This window comes from Syngnathus scovelli, chromosome 7 (genome assembly GCF_024217435.2).
Source record: "Syngnathus scovelli strain Florida chromosome 7, RoL_Ssco_1.2, whole genome shotgun sequence".
Taxonomy (NCBI): Eukaryota; Metazoa; Chordata; class Actinopteri; order Syngnathiformes; family Syngnathidae; genus Syngnathus; species Syngnathus scovelli.
The window spans coordinates 9880707-9907539 of NC_090853.1; the positions used below are offsets into that span (position 1 = coordinate 9880707).

A 26833-nucleotide genomic window follows, 5' to 3' on the forward strand; every position below is an offset into this window, starting at 1 on the left:
TCTTGCCATAAAATCACGTGTCGTTTTTTTTTTTTTAAGGCACTATGCCTCATAATTAAATGTAAAAGAATGAACTCATTGAACCTCAATGAAATTGCTTGAACCCTACACTACATTCTTTCACAGCTCACCTGAGTTGAGCCTGGAAATGGCATCCCATGACCCAAAGCTGACAGAATGTGTGAGGCTGTAATGAGAAACGTTGTCTGGCCATGATTAATTCATGATATTTTCCTGCTTCCACACGCCAGCCTCCAGGTCACAGGGAGTGTGTGCATGGCTGCGACCATGCATAAAAAAAGATGGTTTTCATGATCGCCATCGCGTCATTTTCCTTTCCTTTCTCATGGCTACTGCTTTAAATTTCTTTCGCAAAACTCGCTTACATTCAATAGGATGCCGAAGTTTGATGTTTCCTTTAATACTCGTGAAATGTCCATTATTCACCATAACATTTTGACATTATATCAAAAGAATCAGGCTGAACCAGTTACTTTGTGAAGTACTAGTACACATTTGGTTATTTAGGCTCATCTTGACTCATTGTAAATGTTATTTTCATTCCTAAGGAATCACATTTTGTTTCTCAAGTCTATCGATAAACATGAATAATTATGAATGAAATAAGTTCAAATAGACGATCATGATGAAAAGAAAAACACACACAAAATTGCACAACACAAAAATTTATAAGATTTCTGAGCCAGTTGTATAATTAAGACTTTCATTTTTTGGTCGATTAAATAACCATGGAATAATTCATCATTATTTATATTTTGTTGTATTTTGTATATCTGTATATGCTCTAGTTTCATGTGTGGGTTCTTACAACATTTTTATATTGCTGAGTTGATTCTAAATTAGAAGTAATATTTTATAGCGGATTGTTGCTCATTCTTGTGAGGAAGATAGTGGCTAGGGAGTGATGCATTTGGCAGTGCTTGGACAATAAAGCCTTCAATATGCTTCATGAACCAATTGAGGTTTTTGACTCCTCTAGATGGAACTGTTTGTTTAAAGAAAGGGGTGTAAGTAATGGCCAGGTCAGTGTGCTTTCAGCTCAGTGCTGATCAGAGAATGCCATCTCAAGTAAAAAAAAAAAAAAAAAAAAAACGATTCATGAAGCAAATTCAAAGCTTCATTGTCCCATCACTAGCATTTGGGCTGGTGCATGGTGGTGGCTTTAGACAGCTAGTTCGGGATACGACCATGTGGGCGTCTAACTTTAGATCCATTCATAATGTTCCCTCCTTTCTCTGTGATTGAATTAATGGTGCGTGCGTGCGTGCGTGCGTGCGTGCGTGCGTGCGTGCGTGCGTGCGTGCGTGCGTGCGTGCGTGCGTGCGTGCGTGCGTGCGTGCGTGCGTGCGTGCGTGCGTGCGTGCGTGCGTGCGTGCGTGCGTGCGTGCGTGCGTGCGTGCGTGCGTGCGTGCGTGCGTTCGTGTGACTGTGAGTGTGTGTCTGTCTTGTGTGTCGTGTGTATTATGCTTAACTTGGCCATCATCACCCTCAGACTTTCCTGTACCCTGCAGTCCTATCACCTCCCTCTAACCCTTAGGCCATAACTGCGTGGAGACAATGATACCCTGGAGCACGAGATTGGAGCTCAAACCCAGCCTGCAGCATCCAGCATCAACATCACAATAACCTCATCAATCAACCTCACTGACTTTAAACTACAGCAACATATGTATTAACAGTGCCTTCTGTATTACTGTTAGCAGAAAAAGCAAAGGTGACAACTTTGGCAGCAAGGTCTTAACCAAAGGCTGAGTGTATAACTTGGCCTGCCAGTCCCCAGAAAAGACCAGGGATTTGGTTACACTCCCTGACATGCCTTATACATGTTTCATCTGCTACTCGGAACAAAACACCCTTTTGTTATCTAACACAGCCTTCTCCTCACCCAGCCCAAGAGGTTACATTTTGTACCATAAGATTGCTCTTCAGTCTTTCAGCCAGCCACCCACAAAATAGAGGCATATCATTAAACGGACTAGTCAGACCTCAGATAGCTCCTATCAGGACTCTTACTTTAGTCTACCGGCTGGTGTTTGAAAAGGACTTAAACAGTGCACCAGGAGGACAGTGGAAGCAGCGTGAGGACCGCCAAATAGGCAAGGATAGAAATTGTGCCTACTCCCTCTAACCCTTTCAAGCGCCAGTAGTGTCACTCTCGAATTGACGTAGTGAAGTATTATCGTCACCATGAGTGACACACTTAGACCTCCTTCACTCCAAGTGAGTGTTCCAAATGATGCGCCAACATACTCCGAAGGAGGTAACAACACCGTATTGGATTGCTCCATGAGGTCCAGCTCCTCGACCCCGACGCTTCGACGTAAACGTTTCAAGATGCGCCGCATGAGGAATGTCCCCACTGAGAGATCACTGGAAGCGGGACAGCTAAGCGGCGGTCACCTCAAGGCTCGCTCGCACTCTGGCTCCAAGGAATACCTTCAGCTGCCATCCATTGAGATCACGCCATCCAGTGATGAAGATGCTCCCTCATCTTGGTCTCGCTGCTCTACGCCCAGTGCATCTCCACGACGGAAGCGTTTCCTGTTGAGGAAGTGGCTGAAAGTCAGAGAGAAGAAGGAGCAAGGCAGTGAGAGCAGGTTGGTATGGGCCTTCCCTACACAGCTTTCCTTTTCCCACAAGGGCTGCATCGCCTTAATCCATGCTGCTTGGACTAATGTATCACACGTTTTATCAGCTTTGCTAATTTGTCATATTCAAGCTGCTTTCAACATTTTTTATTGCTATGCATTATGAAACACCATGACTTTAATTACGATTTTGTTATGTTCAAAGCAATGAATATTTTACCAGTTCCTAATATGATGCAGTGCTGCCCAACTTTTATAATACGTACAAAATTCAGCCAGACATGTTCTGCAACAGAAAGTATTTCATTTCTGATCAATAACGAGAAAACATCCGTACATCAGTGGTACAGTTGTTATATCAGATCATGTTCATATTTGGCCTCCTCTTGGATGCATTTTTGTTAAATGTTTTCTCAGAGTTGAGCAGGACAACATGTGTTCTTAAATTGATGACATCAATTCAGAAGATAAGGTAAACAAACTCGGTCTCAGTTTGTTCACTGTATTGAATTATTGACGAGACATTCTTCTTTGGATCCAAAGGGGACTTTATATATTAAGGACAAACAAAAACCGATAAAATAGATCGCATCATTGAACCGAGACAATCAAGCACAAAAGCATATTCAGTGCATTTTTGACAGATGCTCCCTTTCAGTCTGATTTGAGATGATATATGGAATGTGTGCCAGGTAGCTGTGCTAAATCCTCTGAGGCCACTTACAGCAATTGGTTCATTACTCACACCTTCAATGGCTTGTCTTTTTTCTAAGATTCCATATCTCCAGAGGCATAATTTCTGAGTAAGAAACTGTCATTATAGCCAGTGGACCATCAGCACAGACCTCCTTCCCCTCATCTTGAAATCTCCTCTTTTTTAGCTTAGCACTTTAACAGAAAGCAAGGTGCCATTTAGACAGCATATTTTTTAAGAATCCGGTCATAGGGTCATAAATTATCCACACATTAATGGTTCTTCGATGTTCCACTGTGAGAACACATTGTACTGCTGTGCATTCAGAATGATTTTCTATCCAATCAGCATTGCTAACCTGTGGGATGTTTTTTGTTTTTTATTTTTATTAAATTTTTTATTCTCAGGTATCTTTTGAATTAGAATTTTAGTCTAATTTGTAACAGAAATGAACTCATCCACTCCCAAAGACATATTTATATGGCTTGTCAGACTCCACACATTCACTCACTGGTACTTTTTTTATGTTTTTTTAGAATTAGTGTAAAAAGGGGTCTGAAAATGGCTGGTATTTAGAAAATTACAGTGGAACCTCGGTTAACCAATGTAATGCATTGTGTGGCTCTGTGCAAGAAATCTTTCCATTTAAATCAACAAAAATGCAATTGTTCCAGCCTCTGAATAACTACTTTATTTTTTATCAGAGGGTTGACAATAATGTGTTCTCTAGCAAATTTCTGTACAATGAATTTTACATACATTGCTGTATTATTTGTGAATCACAATGCATGGTGGGATGTGGTGCTAGAGACATTAATTAGATATTAATTATTAGAGACTAGCAATATTATTGCTACTTTTGAATTTTTTTTAATATGTATTTTTACTTTACTAATAACTATAGTGAGTTATGAGTGTACAACCACCCTTAATATTATCATCTGTAGCTGCCACAGGGCATGACTCAACAAAGTGACCGTATTGGCTTGAAGACACGAACATCTTGGTGCTGAAAACGTATCGTCCGTCACTCACCCCAGACGATGGGCGTCGGTGACGTCATTCCACCTCATGTCAATCTTTGTTTTATGTTCCATAATCTACAGTTGTTTGTTGGGTGCCTGTTGGTGAGCAAAACGTTGCATTTTACCTGCTTTATTGTATTTTAACTATTAGTTTTGCTGCATGTGCAAATCATGCATGAATCGTCCGTCACTCCCCCCCGAGATTGGCGTCGGTGACGTCATCCCACCTCATGTCAATCTTTTTTATGTTTTATGTTCCATAATCTACAGTTGCTTGTTGGGTGCCTGTTGGTGAGCAAAACGTTGCATTTTACCTGCTTTATTGTATTTTAACTATTAGTTTTGCTGCATGTGCAAATCACGCACCCGTGGCTAAATTTTGCGCAGTGATTGAATGACTTGCGCTTCATGATACTCAGTTCTGCAGCCTAGTGGCAACTATCTGCTACTGTTTTCCTTGAGGATAAACAGTTGACTATCTGTATTTTGTCACAAAGTATTGCATTTAGTCTTTGAATAGTAACTTAAATTAAACTTAACGCCTTAGGTAACTAATTACTTGTCAGCTATTATTGGAACGAGTTACCAGCATTACCGATGCTAAGACAACAATACAACCTTAAGTAGTAGAGAAGAGACAGGACAAACATTTGGGGAAAACGAGGGCCACAATTTCATAAATACTTGCATGCAGAGAGACTGTTCAATGGCTGCTCTAAGAAGTGTCCCCCCATTTCTCCTCAGATAAGGTTCGATAATAATGCCATAATGGAGACAATAGTCTGCTTTCATAATAACAATTGTAAAACAAAACAGAATTATGACGTTAGAATAACAATGTAGATATATTTTTTCTGTGTGCAAAGTCATACGTGTATAGTGTTCTAACAGTGTCCAAACTTTTACGGCGTTTATGTGGTTATGCAACTTTACCTATGATGACTGGTCTTTAAACTGCAAGGTTAATATGCAAACATTATGAGTCCTTTCATATAGTTAATGGAATACTTGGCTTCTTTTGCTTTACAAAGGTTACTGTTGTAGACAGACTGTGAGTTCAGTGACCAAGCTGTGCGTATTTGAGAACATACTAAATGAAAGATTTGAATCTTATTGCTGTGGGACCCCATGGGTACACATTGGTCAACATTGGTTGTTTTTCAATCAGATACATATGAAAAGTTATTATTCCACTAGACAATCTGTCCAGTACTTTAAAATCTGCAATACTTTTGAATTGTGTACATTTTTTCAGTGTGCTGTGCTTGAATCTATGTTGTGTGATATAGTGAAATTTTTAAACAGGATTAGGTAATTCTTCAGAAATAGGTACTACTGCATTTTCACTCGAACTTCATTGCCCTAACTTATGTAAACATTTCAATATTATCTTTTTATATACACAAAGCATTTGAAATGTATTGTTCAAAATTATCTACAGTAGTATTTAAATGAGCCTCTTGTTGAACTTCTATAGATGAAAGCAGATCAGCAGTTTGATTATAAACATTCCTTGCTAGTCCATCATTAGGAAGGTCATTTAAAAGAGTGTGACTTGAATGACCCAGCCACTGACTCAGAATCATTAATGACTTACAAGCAATGGTTTTGTATTCAGTTAAAGTTCAATTCCTTTAACAGGCAAGGCTTTAACACCAGGGGGCAACTTGTGCCTCCCAAAAGCGAGTCTTAGGTACTGGGCAGACATCATCAACCAGTTCTCTGAAATTTTGGAAGGGTTCCCCAAATCCTACAAGAACGTGGAGGATGTGAATTGAAACTCTAGCAGGTGACCAGATGGTGATTATTTTGTAGAAATGCATTATTGTTTAAAAAGAATTAACAGTATTAATGAAGTTAGCAGCTGATAATAGACAATGACTAAATGCATGCATGAGGGCAGATGGGCATTGTTGCATGGCAATGAGCGGACATGTGTGATACTAAAATACAAAGTAGATCCACTTTTGGTTGATTTAAATTCAAAACCCAAGTTAAATTTCAAGTACTGTCTTCTCTGTACTTTTTAAGATATACACCAATTCAGCTAGGATTTGTCATTTTACTCATTTATCTTAATACAATTGATTCATTGTTTTTTAGATTTTCAATGTTTTGGGAAATTCTCTTTGAATATACTGAATGCCACTTTTGCCAACATTGTTTTACTGAATAGATTAAGAATGTGTGGAGGAGATCTTTATGGGTTTAGTTCAGTTTACCTTGTCTTGTTCTTCTTCAGAGTGAATAAGCAGCACCGATGCTGGTGGGGTGATACGTTTTTTTTTTAACTGCTTCAAGAACGAATTCATCAATTATATATGATTAACACAATTCTTATTTGTTTTCTATTGGTTATGGATGCCAGTATCATGTTATATAGGTTATGCCTCCATGCTGTCATGTTGAAAGTGCTACTTCATGAATTCTACATCACAAATAAATAATTTAGTGTGAGCCCACAACATATCCTGCTTTTTTTTTTTTTAGCTTAATCTATGCAAAAACTCGTTTTTCCAGCACAAATACAGATTAGTCCTAGATGTCATGTAGCCCCCTCTTGTGTCAATCTCGGATATGTGCATGTAAGGAACCTCCATGAATGAGTTGGCAAATCATATTAAATAATGACAATCTACAATTTAAGAAAAACTATAACATTTCTATATGTGTACTATGTTTGATTTTCTTTTTAATTCTTGATTTTGGTACGAAAACATGATTATTTGTGTCTATTGGATGTAATGTAAAGTCCTTGGTTTTGCAGAGCAGTCACATTCCAGTGCATTAGATGTATCTTCTGTATGTTGGTCAGGGCAAGACATTTGTGTCGTGTTATTCAGCTGATTCAGCTGGAACAGCAACACAATTAGGCCAGCGTGATGGATAATGCTCCACTTTTGCCCCACTGGACCCATCCATGCTGCGATGCAAAATAACCCCACATTCATAACTGGGACAAGATGCAGTTAATATTATTTTCAGTGTCCTAGACATTTTTTATTTTGCACCTGTGTTTCTTGCTTGTAGGTGCATGTATGTTTCAAGGCATGAATAAATTGTGAAATAACTTCACTTTTCTCTTGTGTGACTGCAGCAGCCAGCAGAGTAGCCAGCAAAGCAGCCAACAAAGTAGCCATGAAGATGAAACCGCTCGTTTCTTGACTCCATTTATCAAAGAGAGGTGAGAAATAGTGTTTGAATTTTTTGAATGGTCATTGTGTCCTCTGTTTGATTCTTATCATCTGGAGCACATGTTGATACTGTTTCATGAGAAGAGTAATCACGACCCATTAACACGACTGATACGTCTATGACTAGACGTTGTTCCTACAATGTCCACTAGAGGGCACGTTTTCTTTCCGGGCAATAAATAATCCAGTTTCCCCTCTGAATTTACAGTATGCTCCTCGCGTATTAGATTTAGGGAGGGAAATTTTGGTGGTGTTATAAAAATAGTGTTGAAAGGTATGAGGGTATTTTGGGATGCATAAATGCAGCCAGTGACAGTTTCGACTCAGTGCACGGTTTACCACACCGCCACTTATTATTTCCGTGCTCTCGCCGCACGCTTCTTTCTCGGAGTCTCGCTTCCTACGCGCTATTCTAGCACCGTCTCTTCTTGCATGAACTCGGAGCAGTACCTATGGGATACCTGGCTGCTCGCCTCTCTTCTAGCGAGGGGCTTTTGCAGCTTCTTGCAGGGCGAGTGGCGTTCTGTGGCCGGTTTTAGAGGGCACGGAATGTCATGTCTCCTCTGCAGGTAAAACAGCTGCGTATCTGCTGGGGGGGGGGGGGGGGGGGGGTGCTGTTACGGACTTTCTGCCACTAGTCTCGCTGCATTCTCATGACTTTTTATTGCCTGTGTCGCTGCAGTCAGTTTGCTGAATGCTTAATGTGCAGATAGATTTTCTGGTGTTGTTGCAGCAGGCTGCCGGCTAATTAGTACTCCTGCTGCCGGCTGTATTAGCGACGCTGACCGGTTTGTTGTCATTGTCAGGAATGTGCTTGTGCAGTTCCATCCGTACAACTGCGTGTATCAGATTATGTAATAACACAATATGGTGACTTTGCAAGACATGCAATATGACTCATCGGTGAAGATGCCGCAGATAGTGAGGAAACGTCGCTGTGGCATTTACAGAATACAGACATAAATGTTTATATAACATATGTTTACAGTAAATGACAGTTTATATAACAGTAAATGACGGCATTGCAAATTAACTTGAGTTGAAACTTAGATGTAACTTTGTGATAGTTTGTGATAGTGATGGGAAAATGAAGCTTCAAATTTGCTTTGTGAGCCAGTTGTATTTTTTTACTTGGATTTTTGTTCTGAAAGCACACCGACTTGACATTTCTTAAACCACTATCTTCAAACCATCAGTGCCATCGAGATGAAGAGAAAAAATACAACTGGTTCATGAAGCAAATTTGAAGCTTCATTTCCCATCACCAGTTTGCGATGAAGGAATGTGAAAATATCTTTTTGATTATTCTGAACTCCTGTTTCCATTCCACTAAACCAATACAATTGTTTTTCTTCTGTTTGTCTGTGTGCAGGTCTGACAGTGCAGCCGACAAAATCAGGTGAGTGTGCAAGATTGTGACCTGATTTGTTGGGCTTAAACTTGCTGTGGGGCACAGTATGGTCGCCTTTGCCGCTGCCGTCCCATTCGACCCAAACGAGCCCTCCCATTCCATGTTTGACACACATTGATGGCTTTGTGTGTGACAAGCAATGTGTCTAAATGTGCTTTGCCTGTGGACTCAATGCAGTTGCAAGCCATGGAATGCCATTGTTGGCTTTGATTGCTGGAACAACACAAACAAGGGGGGTTTGTGAGCTGTGGATACAGTGCTGTGGAGATGTCAGTGTGTTCGGCAGCAAACTTGTGTGAACTCACCCGATGATATATCCAGAAGTATCCTTGTGATGGGGTTGAAGCTGAAAAGGTAGGCCAAGATGATGATTTTGAGATGATCAGATACAAATCTTTTGTGCTTGTCTTGGTTTTATTAAATGATGAATGATTCTCTGAACGGTTGTAAAATAAGCCTTTGGGCATTGTTTTGGTGCACTCTGCTGGTCAAGCGTTGTTACTATAGCATGTATTGAAAGTGTTCATGTGGGCATGTTTTGTGAATAGGCAGTGAGTTGACATTTTGTATTTGGGATGCCTGTATGTTTAGTGCGTGCGTGTCTGTTTTGGTATGTATTAGTTGGTCGGTCATGCATAATTGGTACTGACAGAGCTAGGAAGACCATACTCAACTGCACATTACATAAAGGCTTTAATTTATGTTCATATCCTACCATTTTTTGTGTCATATATGCTTTTACATGGAAAAAAAAACTCCTACCAGAGGTTACATTAGGTGTCTTTAGGTTACAGCAGATATGAGGATTTGACTAAATTTCCTTGACCAACAGTGGAAGCAAATTTAACATTTACTTGAAACATTTATAATGAATGAATCTCTTGCTGAGTATTCCAAGCCTCTGTTTTCACATCAGTCTTGCATGGAAAAGCTCAACAAACTGAAACTGAATCAAGAGCACCTCTTTTAGCCACAGCCAAGAAGTGCAGGACATTTGCCTTTGTTGCGTCAAGGCTCAAATGATTAACAAACCTTGTACACAATCTAATTTTTAACATTTGAGTGATTTAATATGGTCTTTCCCTGTGACACTGTCAGGATATTTATTGTTGTGGTTGGAGTTAGACATTCAGTAATTTTTTTATTAGTTATTGTACACTATATACATCATTGTACGATATTTAGTTCATAGTGAAATGAGCAGCTGTACTTTGGATCTTAGCTGAAGAATATAACGGAAAGCAGCATTGTTCAGGTTTGTCTGAACAGAGAATGGAATCAGCTGGTAGCAGTTTTATAGATCCTGCTGAAAACAAGCTTTGAAATACTTTAATTCAGTTTGTATTGATATATCAATACAACAAAGAATTAGCACATAAATGCCACGTCAACATCTAGGTAGCGCCACTGTGTGTGTAAAACAAAGTTTTCCTCTGTAGAAGGAACAAGCACTTGCATGATTTCTCATCTGCATTATTTTTGGAATAGTGCTGGAATTATGCGGTGTGCCAAGATAGGAGGGCATGAAAAATGATCAGAATGTAGTCACAAATATGCTGATAAGATACATACTGCGAATTATATTTTTATGTTTTGACCTAACAAAAAGCAAAATTAGTGCATTTACAATATTTTTATTAAATCGAATTAGGCTCTCCCTTTTGTTTGTCGTTTGCATTCCTTATGATCTCACTGCAGGTACTTGAGGTCGAGAGTAAGTGGTCCATACAAAGATTGATTACTTTATTACAGCAACACAAGGTCTAAATAATGTATGATGAAGTGGCTAGCTGATAGAGTATCTGGAAATGTCTGATTTGCCTTCAATCAGGTATATTATGAATCTAGAAGGCAGTGTTTGTACTAGATTAAAGTGTTCCTCCAGAACATAAGGGTCAGGGGTCAATGTGATGCTGGTATATTTGTAGATTTGGATACATATGTTCTATATGTTTCTTTTTTAGTCTTTCGATGTGATGCCCTCATTGCTCTTCGCTGTCTCAATTGCAGTATGATCGATATTTGTCTGGGGTTTGAGAGATCTTTGCTTCCGCAGCATAATCTGATCTTTCGAGTCTGGAGCCTCATAGAGACGCACATCAGGTTCACGGGTGAGCTACCAGTAAGCAACAAAAAAAATAATACTATCACTACTAATAATATATTAAAGTAGTATCACTTCAACATATAGTTCCACCTGACTATTTTACTACTTTCCTATGGGACAGGGATTTGGCATTTTACAGAATAAAAGGAAAAAAAAAAACGTCAAAATTATCAATAGGCGAGTTTTTCAGCAAATAGCCAGGGATGTGTTTCCCTGGAAAAAAAAAAATATATAGTAGCTGAATTTGGCAATAACAAACTGCAGATATTCAAGGCATTACTGTACAGTAGATGTTGAACTACTGAAGTTTTATTTAGTAGTTGTTTGTAGTGTGATGAATGTTGTGCCAAAATCAACACAATCATGACATTATTGATATTAGTTCAGCACAATCAATATTTTTTGCACCTCGGACCAATTTGACCTGAAGACATATTTTGACAGACTGTCATCCAGTCAAATAAAATAAAATGACAATGGACAATACAGCCCACCATTACATGAAAAGTAGTTCATGTATTTAGTAAGAACCCTGCAAATGATTTTGTCTTCAACAAGCTGACCAGTCTCATCTTGTGTTCATAGCGTGTTGTAAGATGAAACGTTGTAGCTGGCTTTCAAAATGTAATTGTTTTTCCATTTCACTTTCATTCGGTTGTGCAAGTGTACCTAATAAAATGTCTAGTCAAAGCAGTTGTTGATGCTCAGAAACATCTGCTGTGTTTTGTTGGAAATGTTTGGATCCTCATCAGTTAGCGCTGTGCCCCCGCTCTGCGGGTCCAGCTGCAGCTGCACACAAGCTCAGCATGATGTTTTGACCATGATGTAAGAACACGTCTTGGTAAAATTAGGTCACCGGCTTAACCGGGGTAGTTATGTCTGAAAATGATTAATTTGGCGACGCGGTCGCAGCCTAGTTTCATCTGCTTCGCTGCCCATTGATGGGAAAGAGAGGAAGGGTGAGAGAGAAATCGGAGGATGGAGCGTGATGAAGCCTGGGGGGGGATGAGAGGAGGTGCAGGACCACCCTTATTGAGCACAGCCATTCTCTGTGAGCCTACCAAAGGGACCTTCCCACACACACACCATAGCCAGCCAGCCAATCAGAACACTCGCATCCTTGAGCCGTCCTCCCTCGTGCGACTGCTCATCCATGCCTCAGCGGCTCACATTTGAACCGATGAGTTTGGAAACGAGGTCGTGCAACGCCTGAGCAAAAAAATGGCTATTTCTTTTTTTATGTTTATTTTGGATTAAATTAATGACGCATTTAAGACAACAAGAACAGGTTTTTGAGGATGTGTTTGTGCTGAGACAGAAATATCCTTGCTGTCCGGACATCTTCTGGCTTCCTTAGCAGTCCGTTTAGTAGAAACAGGTGAATCACTCATCTGTGATTTGACTTGTCGCCAAATGTGAGCTGATTTTTGCGTGTGGAGGCAGCGAGGGGCTGGAATGAGGCTTGGTGATGTTTTCCGGACAAGTGACAACGAAAGAGCAGAATTGAAGTGATTGAAGAGAGGCCATGAGAGCGAGTAGAGAGGCCAGGATGGTGTCCACCTGTTCACCATGCACAAACAGAAGGTTAGGTTGGATTTTTGTTACTTGGTGCATCGGTAACCCTTTCGAGTATTGTTATCTTATGAGTTACTCAAATCCTACTATTTCAAAAGTTGCATGATGTTAAATTACATGTTTGTTGGCCATGGAGTTTTATTCTGCTGAATTAAATGTCCATTTTGGCTTCACTGACAAACTAGATCAACCTGCTTTAGATAAGGGTGGTTAAAAAAAACTCTGAGGTGCATTTGCTCAGATTTACTGTTTAGGTATATAAGCTGTGAATTCTTTTTTTGTAGGGGGGGTTACATAAATTAACTCTAGGCATTAAATCATCCTGGAATATATTGCTACAATATATGGTCAATGATCAATACATGATGAATGATCAATTTCTCACATACATCTGGAAAATAGAATACATTGGAATTCTGAAAAAATAAAACTCAAGAGAATCGTTTATCATCACACGATTACGAGTCTGTATATGTGCATTGAAATGAGGACTGGGGAGGATCTTTTCTAGTTAGCCTTAGACTGCACAAGTGTGACCTACAATGAAACAACCACAATCTCCATCATTAGTAGAAAGACTTTAACATCAAATGTTTTGTTTTTTAATTTTTTGTTTAAACTGGTTTTGCACCAAATGTCTCTCTATTTCAACATAGCATAGTATTATGTTGGGGAAATGCAAGAGAACAACATTTTATTTCTGTTAAACCCACATTTGTTCTGCTGTCAGTAAACCCAGCAAACAAGTTGACCTCATTGATTTACTTCTTCTGCTGCTTTCTGTAGTGAAATCCATTCCTACCAGTTTTATTGATAAAAACAATCTCATATAATTCTCTCGAATAAAAATAATCAATCAATGTATATCCTACTTTGGCTGCACAATATAGTATATAAAAAAATTGCATATCACATAGACACGCACTTATTTCCATATGGAATTGTATGTTTTTATCCGATTTTGCCCAATCAGATGCAACCTTGAATGTACAATATGGAGTGGCATTCCTAACACTAAATAACTGTATTCATCTAAGTTATTAGAATGAATTAATTATCTAAGAATACATTGAACCGTACTTTGCCACATAGAAACATTTATCTATTTCTTCCTGCCAAGCATAAAAATATAATTTCTTTAGTTGCGTTAAATATCCTAATTTTGATGTCACCATTTTCAACACCCATATGGCATGTTTTTCCATCATCACGCAGCCCTATATCATACCCATTTCTACTAAATTGCTTCTTTTATGTAATTGTATTTATCTTGAATATAGGCAGCATTGATTTTTATTGGTGGCACGGTGTCAGTTAGAGATGAAGTATACACTCGTTCTCTTGTAGTTACCACTTACTGCTTTAAAAAAAAAAATCTCCATGGCACATGCATTTGTATTTCACATGCACTTTATTTATTAATGGCTCATGTGTGTGCATTCAGGCACCCACTGCTGAGTCATCTCAAAGCATCTGGTGACTCACCGTGTATTTCACATTGTCTTTATGTTTATGAGTAAATGGTGATTACACTAATGTTTCCGTCTTTTGCACAGGCCACAAGTAAATGCACTTTTACTTTGCATATACACACTCCTATCCGACTGGTTATCCATAGCAGGGACACTTAAATAGACCGAACCACATGAAAGACATTTTCTTTACCGGGTCTTTAGCATTTTTACAGTCTTTTAGTGAAAGGCATCAGAATGGATGATTTATCCTCTGTGATGCATTTGTGCCACAACATGTGCATTAACTAAAAGTACATGTTAGGGTCATCCTTCATCACTAACATGATTAATGTAGCCTGCAGATGCTCCAATGTCTTCATCAATAACGTAGCTTGCCTCTGCCTTGTAAATAATTTGGTCACAATATATCCTTCTTCTCCAGGCCTTTTTTCAAGTAACCACACACCACTTATAATATTTTGCATATTAAGCTCTAATGGCAAGCAGAAGATAGTGACACATCAATGACTGTAGCATCCAATGTCTAGGTCAATTTCGAATGCAAAGAATACATGGAAGGAATAGGTGAAGGAGCATTTGTGGGCTTGTGATCACAGTGATTCATGACACATGTGGGCGCCTATTATTGAGTCACTGACACTGGAGTGAAAGGGGCTGTGTCACTTTGTACTCTACATGCGATTAAACACACACAAATGCATGTCATTGTGTGTGAGGTCTGACTCGGAGATGATGGAAAATGTGTCTTGTTCCTCTGGCAACATCACTGAATATGTGGTGAAGAATGTCACAATATGATAAGGCTTTCAGCCGTATTTTAATTGAAGACTTTGCGATCCCTTTGTTCAACTGTACTAATATTATACAGTATACACATGAACACTAGTTTCTCATTATGTTTACACAAATATGAGTTTATACCAAGGCCTCTCACTTCCTTTTCTGTACCCTCACTGATAGGCCAAGCAAAAGAAGTGGAAGAAACTGATATGGAAACCTCAAAGGTAGGCTATAAAGATACTCCTCATATAAAAAAGTGATGCCATGAGGCAAAAAATATTCTACTTGAAGCATTTATTACTCTTTAAAAAAGTCAATTATGGTTATGATGCGCTGGACTATACTGTATGCCGGCCCACCGTCAAAGGGAACGCTACAGTTTAATATCCAACAAGCTCATCGAATGTTTTTTACATTCATGCCCTTTCCATCGTGGTCAATTGTATCAGTTACAATCAATATAATTCAGATTTATCTTTAGGAACAGTGTGTAAAATGTTATCTTGCGACAATTTTTTAACATTGATACAATACATTTTGATTGATTTATAATTGAAGTAAAGTGTTTATTTTCCTATGATTAAGCACAATGTTAAGCACTTGGGCAACTACGCTACTGTATTGTAATGTTGATCATGATAGAAGCACTTAGTAGCAGTACTGAGCTTAGTATTTTTTTTTGTTTGAGGTATTAGGTGCAGAAAGTTTGAGAACCACGGTTTAAGGTATTACTATTACCTGTTTGCACATTAATCTCACTTTTATATACCACGCGAAATGATGTCAGATGTCAAAGACTGTTTAGCAATATTATAAATCATATCGCTTTGTAAGATATGTTGGATTTGAGTGTCAAGCTAGGACTGAAGGTCAGGATATATGCTTCAGTTGCTTACATTTCCACTCGTTTTGGTTTTTTCTTGTCAATATCCAACATTTTGCTAATTTTACACTGAACTGAAACATCCAGGTAGTGAAAAGGATATATGACTGTTGTGAAAATGGCAAAATACAAGATGTTCAATCAGCATAACACAGGCCAAATAGACTCCTATTTACCTGTGGTGTTGTTTTTGCAGAGCTAGCACCGCAGTGTTTTGAACACCCCATCTCTTGAACAGCCCATACAAATCATACACAACATCCAATTTATGCAATGCAATTTTTTTTTTCCTTTCAGTATGAAGGCTATGCAGACTGAAATGCTTGAAAGTTGTGAGGCCTTGTTGCTTTGTTTTCACAAGTGACGTGGATCATTCACGAGGTTCAAAATAGCTCGAGTGGTGTCCTTGTCAGTTCCTTGTGCTTTGTGGGTGATAATGGCATAGCAACCAGATAAAGCCAAGTCAGTGCTTGTGCTTCTTCATGACTTAGTGTTAAGTTCTCGGCACATTTCTAGGTCCAAATAGCAGACAAAGGTCCAAATGTGGCCCGGAAGCTTCGGACTCGCATCAGTGGGTGATATATGTTGTAATCAGGGTTGTCACTGTGGCAGCAAGTGCCGATTGTCCAGTGGGCGGTGACGTTACAGTGGAGTTGGTCAATATTTCTCCATCCAGGCCTGTATTCCATCAATTTTTGGAATATGATTGATCGTTCTACTTCCATACCACCATTACATACTAGTATGATGACGTTGGTCCTCGGTCATGCTCATATGTTAATGTGATAAGTTATGCATGTTATAAATGTGAAGAATTTTGGTTGTTTTTAGTTTGATTTCAAAGTAAACTTGTACACGAGTCTATGAAAATTGCTGTCATCAAATTGATGGAAAACTGATTACCCATGAACCTTTCCACTCTGCGCCCTGCAAGTATGATATATATTTTATTCCTGAAAATATGCCTCAATCCTGACACTAACCCTTGCCATATATAAGTTATTTTAATTTACTATTAAACTTTAAAATAACATTGATAATTTTAATGGAAACTTAAATTGGCCTCAAAAATGAAATGTATTACTTTTTCTACAAAGGGTCTGACAGGCCTTACATTATTTTGTGACAAAGTTCCAAATTCATTTTCATTACTTTCTAAATGAAATTCCCACGTACTATTGTTGATCACGTAGTTAGTGTGCTTAATCTCAGGATATTAAACTAAACGTGTATATAACATGCTGCATGTGAATTAAAAAATAAATATTGTCCTTCTCAATTGTAGAACTAATACGATTAAAGCTCTGGGATGAAGTTTTAGATCTGGAGGCAATCGGGAAGCTGATCCCGTTTGTGTCGCTTTTTCTAACAGTGTCGGGGCGAATTGGAGGAGCTCAAGGTCATGATGCGATGACTCACGGATGTGCTGCATAAGAGCTTGAGCCGCAGGTAAAAATTGTAAACAGTGGCAATGGCATTGTGCGGCTTGGTGTAGGCAGCCTGTGAACACACCCACACAATCGTATACATTGAATCCAACTTCTTCACTTCTTTTAAGTCGAGTATATTTGCACATCCTCTTATTCTCAATGTGCAAAACTAAAACACCTTAACACAAATACATGTTTACGTATATACGTATTTTTTTAGTTTCAGTTGGTACATTTATTTATCAATCACCACCTTTTACAACAATGCAATTAATTATGCAGAACAAAGAGACCAAAATTAGCTGGTCTGGTCACTCAATTCCATCTGTTGGATCTGGCAGGTAAACAAAGACAGTAAAACAGCAATTATGATCAGCAACTATTGGGACCTGCATATATGTGCACATATCTAGACTGAAGACATAAAAAAAGAATATTTGCAGCTGAACCTTTTTTTTAAATGTTAGCAAACACATCACAAAAATATTTTAAACAATATGTTCTGATAAAATTCTGGAATAATTGTGACATATTTAATAGCACAAAGAAAATGTGGGGACTTTCCTATCACACACAGTCATCACTATTTTTTTTCTTTAACTAGTGCTTAACAAATGTATTTCAACACCAGTCATTAAAACAAGAAGGCAGACTCCACTCTCGAAATGCTTTAATACAGATTTTGTGAGCTTCCTACATTTGACCATTTTGAATCCCATTTTCCACCCTAATTTGAGGGTTTCATTGGGTTCAACCGATAAATCAAAAATTAATCAAGCATGACATTCAATCCCTAAAACTTTAATTTTTTCCTGTTCAGGAATGCAATCATAATAACTACTTAAATGGGAATTTATGGTTAGCAATTACTGGTGAGGGTCAAATCGGGCAGATTGGCATTAACCTTAAACTGTCCGGTAGTCTAATTAATTTACTTTACTTTACAAAGTTGTTTGTTTTGTTTGTTGTGGTTTGTTTTGTTGTTGTTTTGTTTAGCGATTATATAATAGTAATTCATAATATTATTATTCATAATAATAATACAGTTACCTGTAAACAAACGGTCCAGCCTCTGTGTGTGGAAATGCGGTTATTGTTTCATCATATTACTATATAGTGTTCTATCTCCATTGTGTTGTCTGTAATAATCTTGATAATCCCAACATTAACCTCCCCCCCATTCCTCTTTGTGTTATAATTACGATGAGTATGCGACAGGGGTTTATTGAGTCTATTTTCATCTTGTTTGCCGCTGCTGCTGAACCAGGGAATGGAAGGGAGACCGCTTTTAAAATAAGAGCTTTACTGTTAGTGCTTTGTTCTTTTATTCATGCAACACATGGCACTCACACAGCAGGCCGTCTGCATCTGACTTTGGCATTTATATGGGGCTAGACCTGATCATGAAGTATTACTTTAGTTTCTGACTATGTCATGCATCAGCATCAACGTGCCATCTTTCGTTATGCAGCCACGATTTAGCCATGAGACTAACTGCAAAGAATTTTGAGATGGTGTCCATTTTGAATACAGTTTTCTTGAAACCATATACATCTTTCATTCTGAGCTCCACACTTGAAGATTTCAATCTTTATGTACATTTGTACCTAGTCCCGTTACACTAAAGGTAGCTGGTATCGGCTCCAAGCTGTACCGATAATAAATTCATGAATGGGTTTCAACAAAACGTCATTGTAAATTAGCCAGCAGGGGGCATCAATGAGGGGAAAAAAAATACAATGACGTGACTCGTTGACTTTTCTGATGCGGAGCTGTCCATTCAGCACCACTGTGTTTCTCTCCAACATGCAGACTAGTAACTAGCATACCGCACAACATACGTGACGAAAGCCAACCAATACAAACATGTTTTAAGATTCATATTCCTTAATATATATTTAAAACAATGCATTTTTGCAAGTTTATTAAATGTCACTGTGTCTGCCTGCTTTTGTTAATTTTTGTAGACTTATATACATCCTCTCGCATTAGTAATACATCTAGTTTAGGATGTTCCGCTTGTTATGGGACTGAGTCATGAATTAGGACTGTCAGCAAGTGCACCTTTGGAGGATGTATTTTCTCTTTTGCTCGGCTAGCGCTAGCACCACGACTAGGTGGACACCAGATGGACTCTGTGTGAGACGACGTACTGTGCTCTAGCTGAAAGCTCTTGCTGCGTTGCACTGCCATCTTGTCCTGCTTTTTCCTCACTTTCTTCTCCCTGCTGTCTCTCCGTTGACTAACAATAGAATGTGACAGGGGCCTCGTGTCTGTTCTGATCTGACGTGGGCTGGAAAGTCTTTCACTGTCTTTCCTTCCTCTTTGTTTTACTCAAGTAACTGGATCATATTGCGGTGCAATCTGATTAGGGATGCTATTTGCGTTGTAAATTATCTTAAGTGACAAGGAAAGAATAATTGACTTATAGACGCTTAATTTTTATGTTACTATAACTAAATAAAGGTGCCCTGTGATTGGCTGGTGATTAATCTCTCGTTCAAAATCAACTGAGATAGTCCCTTAAGTCGAATGACAGGTGGTGTAGAAAATGGGTGAATGATAATAACATTAAAAAAAAGTGAGTTTTTTTTTCTTGAAGAGTTAAACATTGGATCCTGTGTTTAAATGGGCAATGGCAGAATGATTCATGTTGGTATTTGTGGCTAAAACTTGTCACAGTGAAGGTTCAAAACAAATAAATCCATCCCTAGTCGTTAGCAAGCAATGGTAAATGAAAGTTCAGAACTTCTACTTGTAATCTTTTGTCATATTAAGCAGTATAATGCTCTCTGGGTGCATGCCAACTACTGTAGCAGGCTGCGGCTATCTAATTTGCAATCACCTCTTCTTTAGCCAGCAAAAAAGTTGAGACTGAATCAACAGCACTTGCACTCCCTGTTGTTGCCGTGCAATGCAATCTTTTTTGTTTTGGTGTATGATGCCTCTTGCTAAATCAGCTGGAATATGCACTAGCTCACCATCGACACTCATAAAATGCAAAATTTTGTTTTACATACAAAGCAAAAGAAATCTAACCACTGAAACACTTTAGTCGCAATATCAACCAATTTGAAATAGTTCCTCAAGTAGACTTCAACTTTTTTTCACTAGGCACCAGTTAGTTAGCATTGATGCATTAGTTTCATTAATAGCTAATGAAGCATAATTTGTTTGGAGTATGGACACTAGTTCGAGCCACAAGAATGTCGCTCTGTCACCCATTACGGTCTTGGGTTTTTTTGGGGGAAATGACAGCTTCTCTTGGAAGTCTTTGGCTCATTGCTCTCTGACTCCTCTGACCTTGCAGATTAAACAAGCACTGCTTGATTTGACAGTGCGACTGCGGTGCTGTAAAGGTTAATCCTTTTCAAATATAGCTTGCTAAACATGATGTTATAGTTGCTGATTTGATTAGAGATGGAGTGCTCAAGAGTAAAATGTCTTTTTTTTTTTTCATTGAAGTATTTTAATTAAAAAATGCGCTGCTCTGTACATTCTGGTTAGAATCACATTAGGTGATGAATATTGTCGACTGACACTGGGCAAGGCTAAAGCCCAAGATGAAAGAGAAAAATTGCAGCAGGTCCCGCTCTAAATAGCCTTCTCATACTTAGCGTGGAGGATGGGATGGCCAACGGCTACAATCAGCGATGCCGTCCTGCACTCCGGGTCAGCCGGGCTTATCTTACAAAGAAGCGAAAGGGAGCCATCTAGGGAAGTGGACAGAGACAGAACGGGAAGGGGTGTTAGGGGAGGGGGAGGGGAGCTATCTCGCGCCTGCTCACTATGAGCACAGCAAGTGCAGCTTTCATCCGCAGAGGCAGTGGCTGAGGGAGCCATGGGGGAAGAGTTTGAGCCAGCAAAGTGGAAACGCTCTCAGTCAGAGACTCGGATGTTAGAAGGATCAACCGTGTTTGCTTTTCTGTGCCGTTCTTAACTCTTTCTCTTCATGCTGTAGATCGCATCGTCGCACTGCTGGCTCACCTGCTTCTCTTCAGGGAAAACAAAAAAAAAAAAAAGAATGTGAATTTTTGGCACAAGCGCACAGCACTGCGGCACAGAATGTAACAGGGAGCGAGGCAAATCCTTGTGGATTTTGGTCAGCCCCAAAAAACATCCGTCCTGTCGGAAGACTGTGGCTTTGCTTTGGTTGCGTGCATGGGAGGTGAGGATTGTGGAGGAGGCTGTCAGTCAGCATGCAGCGGCATCAGCGGGCAGCCTGGTGCCCACAACATGCTATGGACATTAGACACACCTCGCTGTACTGATGAAAAGCTTCAAGCTCGCCTGGTAAGGTGCAAAATGAGAAGGAGAACATGTCTGTATGTACTCATTGCAATTGTGCACGTTTGAAGCAGTTGTGATTGCAAAGAAGAGCGCAGACATAGTCTAGACTCCAGTGGTGGTTAAATGGGTTAACACCTGTGATGCAGTATCGTGCGAGACTGATTAGACAATTAAACACAATGCATGTCGTAAGGCGCATACATACGTGTTAGAGCCTGCATGCATTCAGTGTGGACTCGTGTGTTTGTTTTCAGACTGTGACAGTGGTGACCTCGCTCTGCTCCCCTCTGGTGGGCTCAATTTGAGCACAGAGCAGCTGAGGAGAGGCGCTCACGTGGCTGAAAAAATAATAAAATAATAATAGGACCAAGCACATGCTCTCCGTCATCCCTCACATGGGCGCACGCATCCACGTCCAGGTGGCTAACTTTCCGCCTTCGCTCACTGCGTGCAATCCTTTTTTTTTTTCCAGCTGCCCTCCTTTCTTTCATCATCTCCTCCCCTTGTTTGTTTACGCTCCTTCTCCTCCTCTTCTTTGCGTGGTATTTTTAGATAAATTACAGAGCACTGCAGGGGGAGCGAGACAAAAACAAAAGTGAAAGGGAGAGCTTATTTCGGCAACGTGCATCCCGCTTGGTTCTTTGGTGACCACTCAAGACTTGATGAGCTTAATGAGATTGATTGTGTTGTGTCAGCAAACTCTGTGTTCCTGATGATTTGTGTGTCTCAGGCACCCATTGCACATAAACACTGTTAGACTTTAGTCTGCCATCCCTTAATCACCCTGATAGTCATGAGTTGAAGCACCATCTGTTAGCATCCTTTTGCCTTTTATACTGAAATGGAGGCTGACCTGTCTGGCCACCACACTGTTGCGTAACCTCATGTACGTGCAGATCTTTGTAGTTGGACCAAATCCAGCTGGATCTCACGTTATCCTCACTCTCAGACACTAATGCAAATGTCATGTTAGTGGAAGATTTACACCTGGAAATTGAACTTGTTCATAATTCAGGTCAGATGATGATAGTCCTGATACAGCAATAAGCATGTATGGATATTGGGGATATTTGTGCATTTGGAGATATCTCCCCTTTACTATGTTATCAAAGGCATGCCCTTGTGCATTCTTGCAGAAGCATGCAAAAAGAAATTCATAATATCAATGTTAGGACTTTCCACATTGCATTTTTTTGGTGTGCACCACAAGGCAGTGTGCATGGACAACTGTGAAAAGGCCTACCTTTGGTTCATATTAATTAATAACAATACCCCGCATCACAACATCAATAATGCCAAAAAATTACTTTTCAGCCTTGTGTTTGTTGATGGAAAAGCAAAGTCGGGGATTAAAATAATAATGACCTGCGTATAGCCTGCTCCTATTCTTAACATTGTCATGAGTGCACTTTATAAGAAACTATTCCAATTAGGATTTAGTTGCATTTGTGAAAAGTAATGTCTTTTGTTAGATTTTAATTAGAAATATTAATGCAGGTTATGTAACTAGTATGCCCTGAGAGGGATAGAAAGAAAGAGAGAGAGAGAAAAAGGGAGCACGAGCGAGACCTAGGGAGAGCGAGCGAGTGAGACAAAGAGAGAGACAGAAAGCGAGAGATGTGCGTTTGGGAGTGCCCCAACGTTGATTTTTGCACTGGATATGCCATTTGCTCGTGACTTCAGTCCACACACACACACACACACACACACACACACACACACACACACACACACACACACACACACACACACACACACACACACACACACACACACACACACACACACACACACACACACAATGCTGTTCACTGAAATGTGTATCTTTGCTGTTGCAGCATTTTTACACAGTACATGTTTTTCTTACATATTTACTCCATCCATTTTCCATACTGCTTATCCTCATTAGGGGCGCAGGTGTTTAAGAGCCTAACCCAGTTGACTGGGTGAGGCAGCGAGTGTACATCCTTGACTGTTCACTGGAAAAAATCTTAAGCATTTTCTTACTTTTAAAAACAGAAGATTAAATTTGTGGAAGAAGTTAATGTTAAACATTGTTCCGCTTCTTCTTCAGCTGCATTCTGTTACCACTCTGTGCTTATACATACATTATACAATTGTGTGTGCACTTGTGAGTGCTGTCGTCAAGCAAAACATCAAAAACGTTTGGAAACTTCCCCTGATGTACGCAGAGGCTTCAGATCCTCACAAGAAAACCAGAAACATCCTCAGGCGCGTTTTCTCCAAACGGCCTCTCTGATCTATTTTCGACTCATTTCTAATTGTAGCCCCCACACGTCTGAACCTTGTCAGTATTCAAAAATTTGGCAAGAAACAAAAGACTGAGGACTGTAGTTTGGCTACTCAAGTAAGAAAGTACTGCTTATGTTCAGTATGAGATGCACATTTGGAAGATGTTCACAACAACAACAAAAGCACAACCAATGAGACTCGACTCGACTCAAATGGGATGTTAGTAACGTAGTGTCGCTTTAAAGAGAAAGTACTGCATCGGCAGACTAGGCCACAGCGGATTTCCAGTTTCCCCTCAGGGTCTCCGCAACAAAAGAGGACAACCGAAGGAATATATTTTGCTTCTTGACTGCCGCTGTTCATCTTTTCCTGACATTTTTTTATACTTGGATCGCTACCATGCTGCCCCCCCGCTGCATTATACCCACTTGCTATTTGTCATCACCATCACACTGTCCTCTCAGTCCCAAATATCAGACATTTTTTCCCTAGTGTTGACGTTATAGACGACATGATGGATGATGGCCAGATTATCAATGTTGTATTTATGACTGCAGTCTCTGTGAAAGACAGAGGGGTGTTGGGTCAGTGCCTTATGATGGAAGAGGTGGTTCTAAATTAGCAGAGCAGAAGCACCATCTGTATGCCCATCCATCTATCATTAGTAAATTATTGGGATTAAGTATAGATGAAGATGATATTTGTTCCATCCCGGAATGTTACATTTTGGTAAATTGCTTGTCTTGCACAAATTTGCTTCGGTTAGTTTCCAGGTAGATTAGATAGAAGTGAAATTTGAATGAAATTTTGTGAAGCAAATTTCTAATTAGACAAGAAAAAGACATCTTTATTCTCAAATTTGTTCAGATTCATTCACATTGGAATGCATTCAAATGCAGCCAAAAAATACTACTTAAAGTCTTGATTGAATATCTCTTGCAAGATTATAGACTTCCTGCACTTCCAGTTGAACAATCCTAATTTGTATTAGCTGCAAATAGGTTCACACAAGATATTTTTCTGCCTTTTTATTTTATTTTTTAAATCCCCTCCTGAAACAGTGTCACTCAGCCATCTTCCAGTTTCAATCAGCGAGTGAGTCCCTCTGGGCTTTAATCCATTTCCCAACTCCATGTCCCTTCTCACCCATCTTCAGGTCCTTAGATAACCTCTCCAGGGTGAGTTTTGCTCCTGAATTCAAATGACTTTGTTTAGTTTAAAACCAAGCTCTTAACCAAAACCTGCCATCTTGTCAACTACTCTAAAAATAATGACTAACATAATGGTTAGGTGAAACACTTGGCTTTAAATTTGCTTTAAATTGACAAATTCAACTAAACAATGTAATGGCAGAGTGACTGCTCAATGCTTAGTTAGCAAATACTTAGCATCAAGCTATAAAAACTTTTTAGCCAACCTGGCTGGTCCACACAGCAAAGTGTGCTTAAATTGGTTGTAATCAGCTAATCAAGTGTGAAAGCAAATGCAGCATCATCCTCTCACCACGCACACACACACGCACACACACACACGCACACATGCACACACACACTCATACTCCCCTCTAGTTGGGAACAGTTCAAGTGACGGAAAACATGAATGGCTTGACCGGCTGCCATGGTAACTGCACGACCAAGACGCAGTCAGACTTTTCCCAGTTAACCAGGCGTCGGTCCATTAGTGTTGCCAAGACAAGTCGCTAAAAAGCACACACTCCCTTTAATCTGATGGAGGCGTTTGTTAGTGTGTTTGTTTCCTTCCCTATGACTAACTGTATGTCATGAATATCAATAACACATTCACCCGGAATCTGTAGCACAGAAAATTTGTCACAATATTACCTGGGATTAGTGCCGCAGTGACACAATCCAAAACCATGCCATAGCATCCGAGAAAGGACTTTCTGACCGTATTGTGGCAACCATCAGTTTCTGCAATCAGCAGCATGCACTGATGAGATAGAGCAAGTGGTTGACCTTAACACAAACAATAAGCCACTTCTTCATACCACCAATCACACTAGCAAAAAAGCAGAAACATGTCAGTCAAACAAAGTACTGTGGTTTCTTTCCATATTTTCCGTATTTTGTTAATACTATTAATACTATATTATGCCGCAAAATCAAAGTCGTTTGGTTTCACTGGCGTGCACCAATATTACATGAACCAAGTGCCTTAATATAAAATATAATCAATATTTTTAAAAACTCCATTATTCTCAGTCAATAATTACAGTAGGTTACTATAGTGTGCAATCATACTTTGTTGGGTGGTCATTTTAGCCTTCTGTTTCTGCAGTTGGTCCAAGTAGGTCAGTTGTTGTGTGCTAATACAGGCTCATGTGGGCACAGAGTTGTTCGGCTCAGTGGACCAGCTTCCTCCTTTTTGTTTTCGCAGCATTCCTCTGCTCAGCGTTCCCAATGAGTCAGCCATTTTGGTGGGGTCAAGTCTTTCCAGAGTCTCACCTCATGGGTCTTTTATAGGTGTGTGTGCGCGTGTGTTTATGTGCATGCGTGTGTGCGCATGTGCTCGTGTGTGTGCACGCGTGTGTGTTTGTATGAAGCCCAATATGTGGCAAGCAACTCTCCAATAAGTTAATTCTGCCTTCAAAACTGCTTCCTCAAAAAAATAGAAGCACCTTAAGAGCATCATGTACTTTGTAGCTAACTCTATTGCTAATGCTATAAAGTTAACTTTTCTTGTCTTATGGCATCAGGTCGTTATTTCAGGGTGATGGTAAAATCTTTATCAGCTGTTGTTTTCTTTGGTGCTCTTGCATGCAACTGCTCTCTGCATTATGTCGCAATACAGATTTCTGTGCCTACAAGTGGTATCGGATGTCATAGTGAAAGTAATTACAGCAAATTTATATATAATGTTATTTTGGGTGCAGTGAAATGGAAGTGTAAATTTGAGGTGCCATATTTAAAGACTTGATGTGCACAATGTATAGTGTGAATTAACTGAGGCATTACATCTAAAAAGCATATATCACTTTTTGAGTAAGTGTATGTCTTCATTTTCTCATTGTCGTTCATGTGTTGTTCCGAGACAAAATAAAAATATGAGAAAAATGCATCTCAGGCACACTGTAATATAAATATTAT

The 26833-nt window shown here is 39.4% G+C and overlaps 1 protein-coding gene across 7 annotated transcripts in view; it reads left to right on the forward strand.

Annotated features, from left to right (window-relative positions):
* Window positions 1-26833, forward strand: part of gramd1bb (GRAM domain containing 1Bb) — a 78650-nt gene that overhangs the window by 20666 nt on the left and 31151 nt on the right. For 2 of the 7 annotated variants that reach the window (XM_049726434.2, XM_049726435.2), the window contains exons 3-5: window positions 1559-2618; window positions 7426-7512; window positions 8895-8921. In XM_049726434.2, coding sequence (XP_049582391.1) covers window positions 2209-2618; window positions 7426-7512; window positions 8895-8921 — 524 coding nt within the window. In that variant the 5' untranslated portion in view covers window positions 1559-2208. Of the gene's footprint in view, window positions 1-1558; window positions 2619-7425; window positions 7513-7953; window positions 8092-8894; window positions 8922-9263; window positions 9288-12289; window positions 12625-15050; window positions 15095-17125; window positions 17203-20989; window positions 21477-26833 lie in introns of those variants that run through there. The other 5 variants (XM_068651302.1, XM_049726437.2, XM_049726441.1 and 2 more) reach the window with 5 other exon arrangements.